The sequence below is a fragment of the Acipenser ruthenus genome, chromosome 1, assembly GCF_902713425.1.
Source record: "Acipenser ruthenus chromosome 1, fAciRut3.2 maternal haplotype, whole genome shotgun sequence".
Lineage (NCBI taxonomy): Eukaryota > Metazoa > Chordata > Actinopteri > Acipenseriformes > Acipenseridae > Acipenser > Acipenser ruthenus.
In genome coordinates this window covers 24,819,294-24,834,586 of record NC_081189.1, presented here as the reverse complement: position 1 = coordinate 24,834,586, position 15,293 = coordinate 24,819,294, and the positions used below count along the sequence as shown (strand labels likewise).

Sequence of the window (15,293 nt, the reverse complement as noted above, 5' to 3'; positions counted from 1 at the left end):
CAGTTCCAAGGCAGAGAAGGGGAGAATCTGCCAAAATACTCCCCAAATGCTAACTGCTTACTGTAATCACACCTCATTTATTACATTTGAAAGGCAGAAAGACAAAGGTGCAGGGCATTGACCTTGTAATTAATTAAACATTTCTGTCACAGTGATTCCATTAGGGTTAAAGTTAGATCAAGCATGCTTAATTACTTAAAATAACCGTTTAGTGATGTTTTCTCTGTAGTTTATTTTTCTTTCACTGTTGGTGATTTTATGGGATGTTCATTCATATTTTAAAAACATTGAAGATTATATTTTGAACTTAGAAACCTAGGCTTGTGAAGCTCAATTGTGACAACAGATCTGATGGGTACTGCTCTGTGAGTTTTTCTCATAACTGGTGGTTTAAATTGAATTACCTCTTCACCTTTGAAGCTGGAGACCAGGATTCATCTTTGTGCACATCCTTTTTCAACTTCTTACAATCAATAATAAAAAAACATACAACCTTTTTATATTATTCAACTGTCACATTAGATTATTATGCTTGCGCTAATTTGCATTGTTCACTTTAATACCCCAAGCATTTAGTTTATTGTTGAACATGAATGAGAAAGAAGGTGCTACATCCTATGATGGTACGGCTCACGAGCAAAGAAGCATGAGCTACATTAACTCTGTGCTGGAGCAAACCAGCCTCGACTCCTTGCCAGTCAGTGGGCTAAGCACTGCTGATGCTGCCATGGAGAGTCCAACAAAGTCAGAGCTGCAGAACCAAATGCTACAGATGTAAGTCGTTTAAGAATTGCATCTAATTTTGTGTTATTTATTTGTATTGAATGCCTGGATACCACAATCTAAAGCAAATGTGCTTACTGTTCAAAAACAAAATGTAAACTCCAGAGGAACTGGATGAACTGGTGCAAGTAGGGAGCTGATACTAACAGCGACAGATATCTCCTGACAGATAGTGGCTTTAATAGTGAGATGGTTTTTATATGGAGCTAGTCCCACTGGTAATTCATTGAATGTGTGTGATCATGATGTTGCCTTGGTGTCACATTTGCAAACAAAAACACTGGGAGAAAACAACCAAGGTGAATTTCAGTTTATCAACTGAATTTAAATTTAACTGAAATTGCATTTTCTGTTTGTTTCAGGAAAACAGAACTCAGTATAAAATCCCAACTTCATCAGGAAAAAGACCAAAGAAGCCACCGTTTACTGTCAGATATGAAACAACGTGTTGACTTCTTACAAAAAGTATGTGCAAAGGAAATTATTAAATAACTGGAACTTGCACTCCTGAAAACATACCTTTCAGTTGTTGAAGCGGAAAGTAACTTATTTGATTTGTATTTATTTGGTTAAGGAGCTGAATACAGTTAAATTATCTACCAAGGAGGAAGGAAATAGACAATTTAATGCAAGCAAGAAAGGTCAAGACTCTGTGATTTTGTTTACAAGATTAGACATCAAGCGAAATACAAAGGTTTTGAAGAAAAGCCTGTCAGCTGGTAGGATTCCTCAGGAGAGCTATGAGGTAAGACAATAAAGTAACAAAATGCATAATAGGGAGAGTCATTTTGAAATTATTGGTGGTATGTTTATATTTAATACTGTCTGCAGGGCTACATGTTATATATAGAGTAGAAGATTTATTCAGGAAGAAAAAACAAAACTAACACAGCATTTGTCAAACCTAAACTTTTACCTTCTATATTTTACTTTCTCAGCATTTCTGCTATCTGTTTTCATAAAACAAAACGTTTTACTAACTGCTTATTTGATTTTGTATTTAACTTCTGAGTAATCCAGTTATCCATGTTCTATATTTAACACATGATTGATGATTATATATGGTCTCCACAAAAACCCTAGGATAGAAAGCTAATAAAACGTATGCCTCTATAGCAGGGGTCTCCAACCCTGGTCCCGGAGAGCTACTGTGGCTGCTGGTTTTCGTTTCAACCAATCTCTCACTTACTTAATTGAACCAATTATTGGCTTAATTAATCAAGATTAACAGGTGTTCCAGATCTTTAGCCACTGATGATGTAAAGACACCTATAAAACCTGCTGGATAGGGGCTCTCCAGGACCACGGTTGGAGACCCCTACTCTATAGGCTAGAAAAACTGAAAAAAACTAATAAATGCTGGCCATTTTCTTGGCCTGCAAATACTGAAAACTACAATAATTTCTGTTTTGTTCCCGTACAAATTGTCAAAATGTTTAATTAATTGGATAGGCAACCAAGTATAACGTTTTATCAGATAAAATATGGATCCACCAAAAAAACACAGTGGTGAATGTTGTCCTCTTAATGACTCGAAAGTGCACTCTATTATTTTCTCAATAAATTATTTCCCAGAAGATTTTATTACTTACATTAAATATTACTCGGCATTCAGGCCCAGTACTCCTTTTGAGTTTTTTATATGGATGTCTTATTGAAAACAGATTGTGTTTGTATAACATGGATAATCGTGTTTCTCAACAGATTGCTTCTCAGGCAATGGGGGAGTATTCCAGACTTCAGAGAGAGAGATTCAGCCAGCTTGTGAAGCAGTACACACAGCATGTTACCTTATGTGAAGCCAAGAAAAACCTCAGTAACCTGAGAAAGAGAGCTGCTGCTGCTGCACCAGATGAATCAGAGACTCTCAGAAGAATAGAGAAGCTTCACAGGAGGGTAATTCCCCCCCCCCCTCCCCCTCCTTTCTTGCTTTGCTTTGGCCGTAGACACATATGAACAGTCAGTAATTTTTAGTAGTTTTTTTTTTTTTGTTTGTTTTTTTTATAATGCAGTCATGTTTGAAAACCAGCCACCCAAGGCTTTTTCAATAAAATGACACAGGGGAAAGTATATCTGTGAATAGAATCAGTACATATCAACTAGGGATAGGAAATGGTAGAAAATGTGGAACCAGATTCCCATTCAGAAAGTTACCGGGGTACATTTTCACACCATTTCAAGCTCACAGCTGGTAGCCTAGCATTAAATTAATTGCAAAAAAAAAATGACATATCATGCATCTCTAGATCTGTTTTTCTGCTTTTATAGCCTCTTTAGGCAGTAATAACTGGTTGTCAAACAGTAACAGTAACCAGGGTTTCAGGTACCCATCTCTACCACTAATAAAAACATTGGTGGATAATGCATGCCTACCACCTTATAAGCATCATATGTATTGTCATTGGTTTGCTGCAGAACAACGGTATACTGTAAGTGGTCCTAAAAAGCATTTAGCCGAGCCCCCGAGTGGCTCAGCTGGTAAAAGCACAGCCGCATGGTGTGCAGGGTAAGTCATACAGCGTAGGTTCGCGTCCTGGCTGTGCGAAGTGTCCGGTCTTCGTTGGGGAGCGTTGCATTGGCTCTGGCTCTCCCGTAGGTTAGGGAGGCAAAACTGTCAGGGACTGTTTCTCCTCATCACGCTACAGCGAAACCTGCTGGCCAGGCGCCCAGTGAGCTCAAAAGCGGACACCTGCAGGACCAGAGGTCGGTAGCTCACTGACATCCACTCTAGAGTTCCTGGGTGTAAAAATGATTGGACATTCCAAATTGGGGCGAAAATCGAGGGTAAAATAATTTGAAAAATAGTTCTTAATTAACTTTGAAGTATATTTAGGACGTTGTGTTTAGAAGCTAGAATGGACTAAACCCATTACAACATCAGCAACAATAACTCATTTGAATTATTTATTGACTAGAAAAAGGAAACATGGAACAGGAAAGAACTGGATTTTTCAGAGCGGAGGTTGAATCTTGCCAACATGTTGATGAGCACATTGATTAATATTGAGGAGAAATCAGGCTTGTTCTTAGTAAAGCCAGTACTCTCATGGCAAGGAAGGTAAGTGCATAAGAAAAAAAACAATCAACTGCTGTATGTTTACTTGGCCTTCTTTGGTGATTATTATATATTCTGTGATCTCGTGGTTTATTTAAGCAGTAGACTGCAAGGTTTTGTTGACCAGATCGGAAAGGAAAGAATGTTTAACAACAAGGTCAATAGAAAAATGCAATTGAGAGTGGCACTATTACCTTTAAATTGTAAAGGAGTGGATTTCGAGCTCCTGGTGCCCTGGCTAAACTACATAAAAGAACCTCCTATATATATATATATACAGACGTGCTCAAATTTGTTGGTACCCCTCCACAAAAAATGAAGAATGCACAATTTTCTCTGAAATAACTTGAAACTGACAAAAGTAATTGGCATCCACCATTGTTTATTCCATATTTAATAGAAATCAGACTTTGCTTTTGATTTTTTATTCAACATAATATTGTAAATAATAAAACAAATGAAAATGGCATGGACAAAAATGATGGGACCGCTAACCTAATATTTTGTTGCACAACCTTTAGAGGCAATCACTGCAATCAAACATTTTCTGTAGCTCTCAATGAGACTTCTGCACCTGTTAACAGGTAGTTTGGCCCACTCTTCCTGAGCAAACTGCTCCAGCTGTCTCAGGTTTGATGGGTGCCTTCTCCAGACTGCAAGTTTCAGCTCTTTCCATAGATGTTCGATAGGATTCAGATCAGGACTCATAGAAGGCCACTTCAGAATAGTCCAATGTTTTGTTCTTATCCATTCTTGGGTGCTTTTAGCTGTGTGTTTTGTCTCATTATCCTGTTGGAGGACCCATGACCTGCGACTGAGACAGAGCTTTCTGACACTGGGCAGTACATTTCACTCCAGAATGCCTTGATAGTCTTGAGATTTCATTGTGCCCTGCACAGATTCAAAGCACCCTGTGCCAGGCGCAGCAAAGCAGCCCCAAAACATAACCGAGCCTCCTCCATGTTTCACTGTAGGTATGGTGTTCTTTTCTTTGAAAGCTTCATTTTTTCGTCTGTGAACATCGAGCTGATGTGACTTGCCAAAAAGCTCCAGTTTTGACTCATCTGTCCAAAGGACATTCTCCCAGAAGGATTGTGGCTTGTCAATATGCATTTTAGCAAATTCCAGTCTGGCTTTTTTATGTTTTTCTGTCAAAAGTGGAGTCCTCCTGGGTCTTCTTCCATGGAGCCCACTTTCGCTCAAAAAGCGACGGATGGTGCGATCAGAAACTGACGTATCTTCACCTTGGAGTTCAGCTTGTATCTCCTTGGCAGTTATCCTTGGTTCTTTTTCTACCATTCGCACTATCCTTCTGTTCAATCTGGGGTCGATTTTCCTCTTGCGGCCGCGCCCAGGGAGGCTGGCTACAGTTCCATGGACCTAAAACTTCTTAATAATATTTGCAACTGTTGTCACAGGATCATCAAGCTGCTTGGAGATGGTCTTGTAGCCTTTACCTTTACCATGCTTGTCTATTATTTTCTTTCTGATCTCCTCAGACAACTCTCTCCTTTGCTTTCTCTGGTCCATGTTCAGTGTGGTGCACACAATGATACCAAACAGCACAGTGACTACTTTTCTTCATTTAAATAGGCTGAATGACTGATTACAAGATTGGAGACATGTGTGATACTAATTAAAGAAACTAATTAGTTTGAAATATCACTATAATCCAATTATTTATTATCTTTTCTAAGGGGTACCAACAAATGTGTCCAGGCCATTTTAGAATATCTTTGTAGAATAAGCAATAATTCATCTATTTTCATAGCTTCTTTGCTTTATTCTATGACATACCAAAGGCATGCAAGTATACATGATAAAATAGCTTTTAATTTCATCACTTTTCAGGAGGAATGAAGCATTATTTCAATGAGCTGTAAGGGTACCAACAAATTTGAGCACGTCTGTATATATATATATATATATATATATAATCTAACCGTATTTCCATCCCTTTTATATATGTATATCTTTCAGACCTGCTACAATGAAAGGACAATTTAAGGTCAGTACACTTCCTAAACTAGGAACAGTGCTACATGTGCCTTTACCATCTTTTGCTCCAACTGAACACACAGCTGAACCTACTTCAGAAAGTCCTTTATTGCAGGTACAGCACATGTATACAATATCTTTTGTAAAGTTTTAAACAATATCTTTTAAATAAGTTTTTAGCAATGTTACTGTATGTAATTTGTAAATAACCTTTGAATATACTGTAAACATGGAACATATATTTGATAACGTGACAATGAGCAAGTCACTTAATCTCCTTGTGCTCCGTCTATCTGGTGAGATGTAGTTGTAAGTGACTCTGCAGCTGATGGATAGTTCACACACCCTAGTCTCTGTAAGTCGCCTTGGATAAAGGTGTCTGCTAAATAATAATAATAATTATGTATTGTATACAGTAGTACTGTATACTCAAGTGATTACTGCATTACATCCAAGACAATTGCATAGGGTTAAAAAAGAAAAAAAAAACATTAATTATACACTTGAAAAGCTGATTGCCTAAAACAGAAAAACAAGTAATATGAAAAATGAGTTTTTTTGCAAACTACAACTGCAGTTTATATATTTTTTTTTAACACTGACCACTGGCAAAGTATTTCTCATAAACATTGCAAATGCATTTCCAGTTAGTGTTCCTTCTTTGAGGTTAGCAGGCATTGTATATTCCTGATTAGCTAAATAACACACAATGTTTGTCAGTGCACGATATGCAGAATTGCATTTATTTATTTATGTATTTAAAAATATTTTTTACTTTCAGCATATGGACTGCTTCACAGCAAGATTTTATGAAGGTATCCATCATCTACCATCTGGTTGTGACCCTTTTCCACTGCCCATGGCTGAAGGATCTCAAGGAGTGTGGGAGATGGTGATGGCACAACCTCAACATGTTCAGTCATCAGCACAAATAACTTCTTACAATATACCCAAAATACTGGAACTGGATCTGCAGAGAGTGCAGTTTCCTCAGCAACACCCCTGGTAATAAACAGGACAGGCAAATTAAATGATATCCCCTTTATACGCATATATTAGAATAAGCAATTGTAAGTGGCAACGCTGGCAGCGGCAGTGCTGACAACAGTGCAGGGCAATCCAGCAGCTGTTCCTCCTCCTCCTCCTCTTCCTCCTCCTCCTGGAGGGGGCAGTTGACTGTAAAGTGCCCCCGCTCCCCACAGATAAGGCACTCACGAGGTCACGAGAGCACTGAGGTAGGCGTCCCAGCTGCCCTCCTGACGTGTAGCTGGCAGGGGTGCGGGATACTCTAGCAGCAACGTTGGTCCCTCCCACCAACTGTGACAGGGTGGCATCACGGCCTAAGATCTTAACTGGCAGGAAGCGAGACTCAGAGACAGAACTAGCAAGTTTGAAGCGCTTTTGCGCACTTTAATTATAAAATAATAAACAAAACAAACAAACAAACAGTCACAATGGCCAAAACAAACAGTTTAAACAAAAATAATATACTTTTAAAATACTGTTGTTTTAAAATACTTTTAAAATACTGTTGTTTTAGACTGAGCAACATTCACCAACATTAATTCTCACCACTAATGCCAAACTAACACCCATGATCACCCTTTTTATACATCTGTGAGTGGAGCCTAATTAATAATTTAATCCTTTATTCACTTGGCGGCTCCAGCCACATCCCTACGTGTTTTTGCAGGGAGGAATTTAGTCCCCTCCCTGCCACCCAATACTCCCCACACCTGTGCACCGGCAGTGCTTCCACCCTGCCACAAGGGGATATAAGCTTTGGTAATTGACCATGAAACCTGAACCACAAGGTTCATTCTATTTAACTATTTCATATTTGGTGTTGAACTCAGTGTCAAGTGTGTTGCAATTATTAAACCATTAGCAACATACTTTTGTAAGAATGTGTGGTACATGTAGAATATCCTGCAGCATCTCTGGATTTAGCTGTGCCTGTGGATCACCCAAGAGTTTGGGATTTAGTTACTATTTTATTGTATAACAAATACTGTTCTATTTTAGTTACAAATTATTCCAGAAGGCAATTCCATCTGAAGTAAGACCTATAAAGAATACAACTAGAAGCTACTTCACAATGAAACATCAAAATTATCACCACTGCATAGGTAAGGGATTTTACTCTACTGCTTATGTACTGTATAACATCACATTTTACACCTCTTGTATCGGGGGACTTTCATTATATCTTCAAATTGTCTGTGATTTTTTTTATTTAACTGCTGTGTGTGTGTCTATGGGTAGGGTTACATCTGAATTATTATCCTTATAGCAGCTTTAGAGATAATAACACAACAAACTAAAACTGTAATAACAATAAGTAATATTGTTTTAAAATTTAGCATAGCACGATGAAATTATGTTTATGACAGTGTTTGTTATGTTGTGCTTCTATAAGCCAATACAAGGATAACAGCACCATAACTACATTTTAATCTCAGCATGTTTGTGCTTAGATGTTTTGTCAGGACATGTGTTGCTAGACTGCAACTCTACATTCATCCTTCAACTCCACAAGAACTGGCATTTAAATTAAAGAAATTAAATTAAACCTTAAATTAAAAACAACACCGGAGCCCTGTTTTGAAGCAAGTGCAAAAGTTAAGACAAATTATAACAGTATAAAACTAGCAAGAAAATGGGTTACTTGTTGCAGGAAGGAGCAGCATTATTATTCTGCATCATTTCTCTGATTGGTTTGTACAAATAAAATGATTTTATTCCACTTTGAAACTTTTCCTGTGCCTCAAAATAGGGCCTGTGAAGTGGTAACAATAATGCCACATACTAAAACTAGTGAACAGTAGTGCATTTGACAGTTAATAGCTAGCAAGTAAGTACACCATTACATATTTGGAAGCCTACGGTCAGACTGACTTGACCTGATTTTCTTTTCTGAGAATAATTTCCAGTGTATTATTATCTTAATTACTTGCATTTTTACAAATTTAAAACAGCAGCAGGGAAAACAAAACAAATGTCTGCACCACCTGTTAGGCACCCAGCCCTTCCTAGTCTTTACACAAGCGATTTTGCACCATCTGCACCCAGACCAACTCCTGAAGGTAAATGCAGCTTCCAGTTTTTATAAATGCATGTCATTATATCAGCTTTGATACCGGGTGTTCTACATGTTATGTTTTTATTCTGGTTGTGGTTGCTGGATTAGCTTTATTGGATTTACAGAGCAGGGGGAGCACACGCAGTGTCAATGTTCAGTAAGCTTTAATACCAAGCTCTCATTCCTCAAGCTGCTCTACAAGTCTGAGATTGTTAAAACATACTGTACAACCTATACCCATACACTGTACTTAGAAACCCAGGTGTCCGTTAATCCAGTCAGAGGAATGCACTTGGAAAGGTGCACCCAATCAAAATGCTGTACCATAAAGGCAGCACCTACCCAATGATATTAGTGCTACTGTCTCACTTTCAATACATTTAGAGATAGTGACGTTCATTGAAAATTGCATCTGAAGGGTGGCCTCAAGTCTATCTTGAGGGGAACCTCCAGTTATAGCAAGAGCTAAGGTAGTCTCCATGCTCATCCAGTATCTGACCTCTGTATTGCCAAGTGAGAGGTAAATTGAAACTACATTCACTTTTTACCAAGTTTATTAAAGTACATTAAACACACTGCATTACCAGCGTAATATCAGCATACTTTTTGTGGCTTTATTTAAGAACTATAACAAGTTAAGGACGGGTTTAAATTCCTAAAATTCCTTATCAAATTTTCAAATGACAGTTTTACTGTCATTTCTACCTGACGTTTACAATTTGAACATCTCTTTTGTAATTTGCTCATTATGTTTATCAGGCATCTGAACTGTGTGTCTCATCATGCACCTAGCTAGTTTCTTAATCCCAGACTGCAGCTCCTATTGTACACTGAAATTAGCAACCACTGTGTCAAGCATCTTTAAGGAATGGTTAACACCCAGAAGCCAACCACTGATCAATCTGTGTGTGCTTGAAAGTGACAGGTGACTGATAGGGCATCACTGCAGCATACTGTAAAAGGATTATGACAACCTGGAAGTTACCAATCAGTGTTCACAATAACATAAATACGGAATGTAGAATGTAGCAAGCAAGGAGTGTGGAGCAGTATGCTAGAGCAGGAGTTACACAGGATGAATTTACACTGAAGTACTACACATTTCTGTATGGCTTTGCATATTTATCAGTGCCAAAGGTAGCTATTTTCCTGCATTTAGCCCATATAAGAGTTAAGGTTTCTATATAAAAATAAAGTTGGAATGAACAACTATTAATTCCTGAGATTTTTACTGGCATATGCAAGGTCAGTATCACTTTTTTACTTATTTCGAGAAGTATTTCTTTATATAAAGTGCATCTTTTGAAAAATATATACCCTGAACCTAACGGGAAAGGCTAATTCTTTTACCCCACATAATATAATGCATATCTTTACAAAATGTCATTCCAAGTTATGTTTATGTAACCCAGTGAAACACACACACACACACACACACACACACACACACACACATCTCTTCCCTGGTGTTCACCCTCATGACTGAAGTACCTGGCTTTTATAAGAGCAACCTGTCATCTTAGCAAGATTGCACCTGTAAGCAACTGTTTGAAAACCGGCGGCCATTTTGGCCCTGGACATTCTGGAGAGCCAAGACAGCCGCCATCAACCACTTTCCATGGTCCTACTGCCCTGTAGTGTTGGGAATGCATGTATACATCACGATATATGTACATATAATTTAAACCCCTTACATTGTACATGAATGGTTCTGAATCTGAATACAGGCTTGAGTTTGCATATGCTCTTATCTACCATCTGCCAAAATACATAAAAGCAGTCTTTGCCCATTGATCGTAAAATAATTTGCTTTACAGGGCAAGTTATTTTACAAATAAGGATAATAACATGCATGTTTTATTCATGGGAAAACAAGCTAATGTGCAATATGTTTGATGTTTCTTAAACAATGATAATTCCTTTTTCTGTATTTTGTCAGTCACACATTCAAACTGCATTGGAATAACCCCAACAGGAATGCTCAAACTTTGTTTTACAGGTTATCCAGCACATACGCTTCCTCCCATACAAGCATCATCAGAGGTCAGCTTCAAGTCACACTCATGGAAAAGTAAGCATGAATAAGATTGCAAAATGTATTCAGTGTATATAAGATTTATTTGGAGACAATACAGTTCTTTATGTTTTAACAGTTCCAGCATCCAATTTCATCATAATGATTCTCTGAAGGACTCTGAAGGCACTATTTATTCATATAACATAAGAGCACAGGTCTTAAGCAACTGCATTTTTGCATCTTACGATGAATTGACTGACAGGTCCAAGGATGATAATGCCCACAACAGTTGGCCAACAAAATGCAAAACAAATAAAGTTGTTCTTCTAAAAACGTAATAATATAAGTCTATATTAGATCATAGAAAACACACACACACACACACACATATATATATATATATATATATATATATATATATATATATATATATATATATATATATATATATTTCTATTTTTGTAATAAAAAGTCCCTCATTATATTGACAAATACAGAACAGGTGCCAAAGTGGTGCTGTAGTGAGAGAGGGTTGATAAAAGTCCAATAAACAATTACATCTGTTAGCAATCAATTTTTTTTTTTTTCAGTATGACAAATGACACTAGTTTGTTCAGTGCAGTAAGCAACAAGATAAACGTGTGCAAGGATAAGCTGTCATTTTCTTTTTTGTTGATGGGGAAAAAAACAGTACAATAACTCAAAACAAAAGCACATTCCTATTTGATCCATTGAAATGGATCAGCTGGTGATTTGGGTTTTTGGAAGCACAGCACAGATTATCCCAAACAGAAGATATGTCATAAGCTGTAATTTTCTGAATTTAGTATGAGTACCTTTCTGTCAGTAATGTGAGGTAGACTGCAATGTATTTATGTATACTTGCTTAGCTAGTTGCATTTGCAGAAAGTGCCGCAAGGGTAGGGTACAATGGGCAACCCCCCCCAAATAAAAACAGTTTATATTGGTTCACACTCACACAGGTTCTGAAAGAACAGCGTTGCACCATAACAGGGAGTGATATCCCAAGTACTACCATATACACAATTGAGAATAACAGGTGGCAGGCAGTGTACTATAACTCTGTATAAGTCCATCAAGGTAGGCCACCTGGAAAAAAAAGATGGAATTACAGCAGTAAACACTTCCCATTAGGTCAGTATATATGGATTTTGTTTCAAAATTGTTTATTTGATGTAAAATTGCCTTTTACAGATACCCTTGAAGACTGCGTAGAACAAAATGTTCATCTGTTCAGTCCTTTTAAACGATTCTGTTACTCTGCCCCGGAAATAAACAAACCCATATGAAGGAATACAAGTAATACATCATTTCCAAAGGAAAGGAGAAACATATAAAAAGGATTTACAAATGAGTGGATTCGCTCCTATCACCTGGACTTTGTAAATGTCATGGCAACATTGTGGATGGAATTCACTGACATTTACTGTTACTGTATATTACTTTGACCAATACAAAATAATGTAAATATATATATACAGTGGCTCTCAAAAGTATTCACCCCCCTTGGACTTTTCCACATTTTATTGTTTACAACATGGAATCAAAATGGATTTAATTAGGAGTTTTTGCCACTGAACACAAAAAAAGTCCATAACATCAAAGTGAAAAATAAAATCTACAAATTGTTCTAAATTAATTACAAATACAAAACAGAAAATAATTGATTGCATAAGTATTCACTCCCTTGAGTCAATATTTGGTAGAGGCACCTTTGGCAGCAATTACAGCCATAAGTCTATTTGGATAAGTCTCTACCAGCTTTGCACATCTGGACACTGCAATTTTTGCCCATTCTTCTTTGCAAAATTGCTCAAGCTCCATCAAGTTGGATGGGGACCTTTGGTGAACAGCAATTTTCAACTCTTTCCACATAGTCTCAGTTGGATTGAGGTCCGGGCTTTGACTGGGCCACTCCAGGACATTGATCTTTTTGTTTTTAAGCCACTCCAGTGTGGCTTTGGCTGTATGTTTGGGGTCATTGCCCTGCTGGAAGATGAATCTTCTCCCAAGTCCCAGACTTCAGCAGGTTTTCCTCCAGGATTTCTCTGTACTTTGCTGCATCCATTTTGCCCTCTATCGTCACAAGCTTTCCAGGCCCTGACGCAGAGAAGCATCCCCATAGCATGATGCTGCCACCACCATGCTTCACGGTAGGGATGGTGTTCTCAGGATGATGTGCAGTGTTAGGCTTGCGCCAAACATAGTGCTTGGCGTCGAGGCCAAAAAGTTCTATTTTGATCTCATCAGACCATAGAATCTTCTTCCACTTGGTCTCAGAGTCTCCCACATGCCTTCTGGCAAACTCTAGCCGAGATTTGATGTGAGTTTTTTTTCAACAATGGCTTTGTTTTTGCCACTCTCCCATAAAGGCCAGTTTTGTGAAGCACCCGGGCTATTGTTGCCATATGCACAGTGTCTCCCAGCTCATAGGCCTCTTGGTGGCCTCCCTGACTAGTGCCCTTCTCGTCCGGATACTCAGTTTTTGAGGACGGCCTGTTCTAGACAGATTCACAGTTGTGCCATATTCTCTCCATTTCTTAATAATGGACTTTACTGTGCTCCGGGGGATATTCAATGCCTTGGAAATGTTCTTATATCCTACCCGATTGGTGCTTTTGAAGAACCTTATTCCAGATTTGCTTTGAATGTTCCTTCGTCTTCATGATGTAGTTTTTGTTAGGAAATGTACTAACCAACTGTGGGACCTCCCAAAGACAGGTGTATTTAACCAGGAATCATGTGAAACACCTTAATTGCACACAGGTGGACTCCATTTAACTAATTATGTGACTTCTAAAGACAATTGGTTGCACCAGAGCTTATTTAGGTGTGTCATAGCAAAGGGGGTGAATACTTATGCAATCAGTAATTTTCTGTTTTATATTTGTAATTAATTTAGAACAATTTGTAGATTTTAATTTTCACTTTGACATTATGGACTCCTTATTAACTCCTAATTAAATACATTTTGATTCCATGATTCCACTGTGTGTGTGTATGTATGTATTTATATATATATATATATATATATATATATATATATATATATATATATATATATATATTCACCTTGACACATCATGGGGTATTCACAAAGCCTTGTAGTCTTTACTTGTAGTATGTGTGTCCTTTCAAATATGAAGTGCTAATGGCATTTGGAGTAATCTGCTTTGTGAATTCCTCCATCTTGTATAAATGTATATTATATTATTCTTCCATTATCTACTGATCAGTACCTTTGCAATCCAAATGTATAGCATGAGACAAGATCATATAAATGAGCTGAATGATGTGACGGGCTAATGTTCAGTAAGTCAGCAATTATCTGTTAGTTGGCTGCAACTGAGAAATCAAGAATCATGGGGAATTCACAGAACCATGGCCCAGTTTGGATTATTTGCCTTGGCAGGTCTGCTGTGTCCATGACCCCCACCCCCCTTCCTGCATCAATGGTACATCCTTATTATGAACTGTTCATTACACAACTGGCAAGCATTTTAAAGTCATACCATTGTTTGGTTTTCCATTATTTTAGTAGGAGTAACAAAAAATGAAAGGTGTAATTTCAAACCAGTGATTAAAAAAAAAAAAAAAAAAAAAACATTTTTCAAATTGTAAATGAAAAAACAGACCATATTTTCATTTTTTCCAATTTTAGGAAATGCTCTAAAAATGGAATTCATAAGCGTTACAAGGACCAAACCCCCCTTTCTTTTTTCCTTTGTTAAAAAAATCATAGAAACAAAGTATGACTGATAAAATTACTTATGTAGTAAAAAAACATTATTACACAGAGAATCATTGTGACTCAAATTGAAAGGATAACTATCACATGCATTTTGCATAATGCATGGTAAAAAAAAGTTTATTATGCTAAAAAAAAGCTAGTAAAGTTCAGGAAAATCATGGTCATACAGAGATTTGAAAGCATGGTAATACATTGGGAAGCACAGTAAAAACGCACAGTAAATTGTGTAGACTGACTTGTGAAAACCTTTATTAAGGCTTTAACCAGTATCCTTTGTTTCAAGTTACTGGAGATTAAATACAGAAATGTAATTCACATTTAGGGAAAGTGTCACAAAATAAATAGTCTAACATATTAGAGACTAGAGGTGTTTTACCGTATGTCCCTGTGGAAATGTATTCTGCTGTTTGTAATGTAAAAAATAGATTTATTCTTGGAGTTCAATGATGTAATGTTATTTAAACACTAAAGGATTGTATGAATCAACCATAAGGCTTGATTATGACTTGAAAGTTAAGTATTTCAATAACCACCATAATTTTTATTTCTTTATTATTACCAACACACCTATCAGAAATAATAATAA

The 15,293-nt window shown here is 37.2% G+C and overlaps 1 protein-coding gene across 4 annotated transcripts in view; it reads left to right on the top strand.

Annotated features, from left to right (window-relative positions):
- Positions 1-15,171, top strand: part of LOC117973215 (uncharacterized) — a 52,325-nt gene extending 37,154 nt beyond the window's left edge. The window contains exons 21-31 of one of the 4 annotated variants that reach the window (XM_034924699.2): positions 570-774; positions 1,146-1,248; positions 1,358-1,528; positions 2,488-2,679; positions 3,699-3,841; positions 5,819-5,951; positions 6,618-6,841; positions 7,862-7,965; positions 8,815-8,922; positions 10,918-10,989; positions 12,151-15,171. In XM_034924699.2, coding sequence (XP_034780590.2) covers positions 570-774; positions 1,146-1,248; positions 1,358-1,528; positions 2,488-2,679; positions 3,699-3,841; positions 5,819-5,951; positions 6,618-6,841; positions 7,862-7,965; positions 8,815-8,922; positions 10,918-10,989; positions 12,151-12,245 — 1,550 coding nt within the window. In that variant the 3' untranslated portion in view covers positions 12,246-15,171. The remainder of the gene's footprint in view (positions 1-569; positions 775-1,145; positions 1,249-1,357; positions 1,529-2,487; positions 2,680-3,698; positions 3,842-5,818; positions 5,952-6,617; positions 6,842-7,861; positions 7,966-8,814; positions 8,923-10,917; positions 10,990-12,150) is intronic. The other 3 variants (XM_059022480.1, XM_059022479.1, XM_059022489.1) reach the window with 3 other exon arrangements.
- The last annotated feature ends 122 nt before the right edge of the window (positions 15,172-15,293 follow it).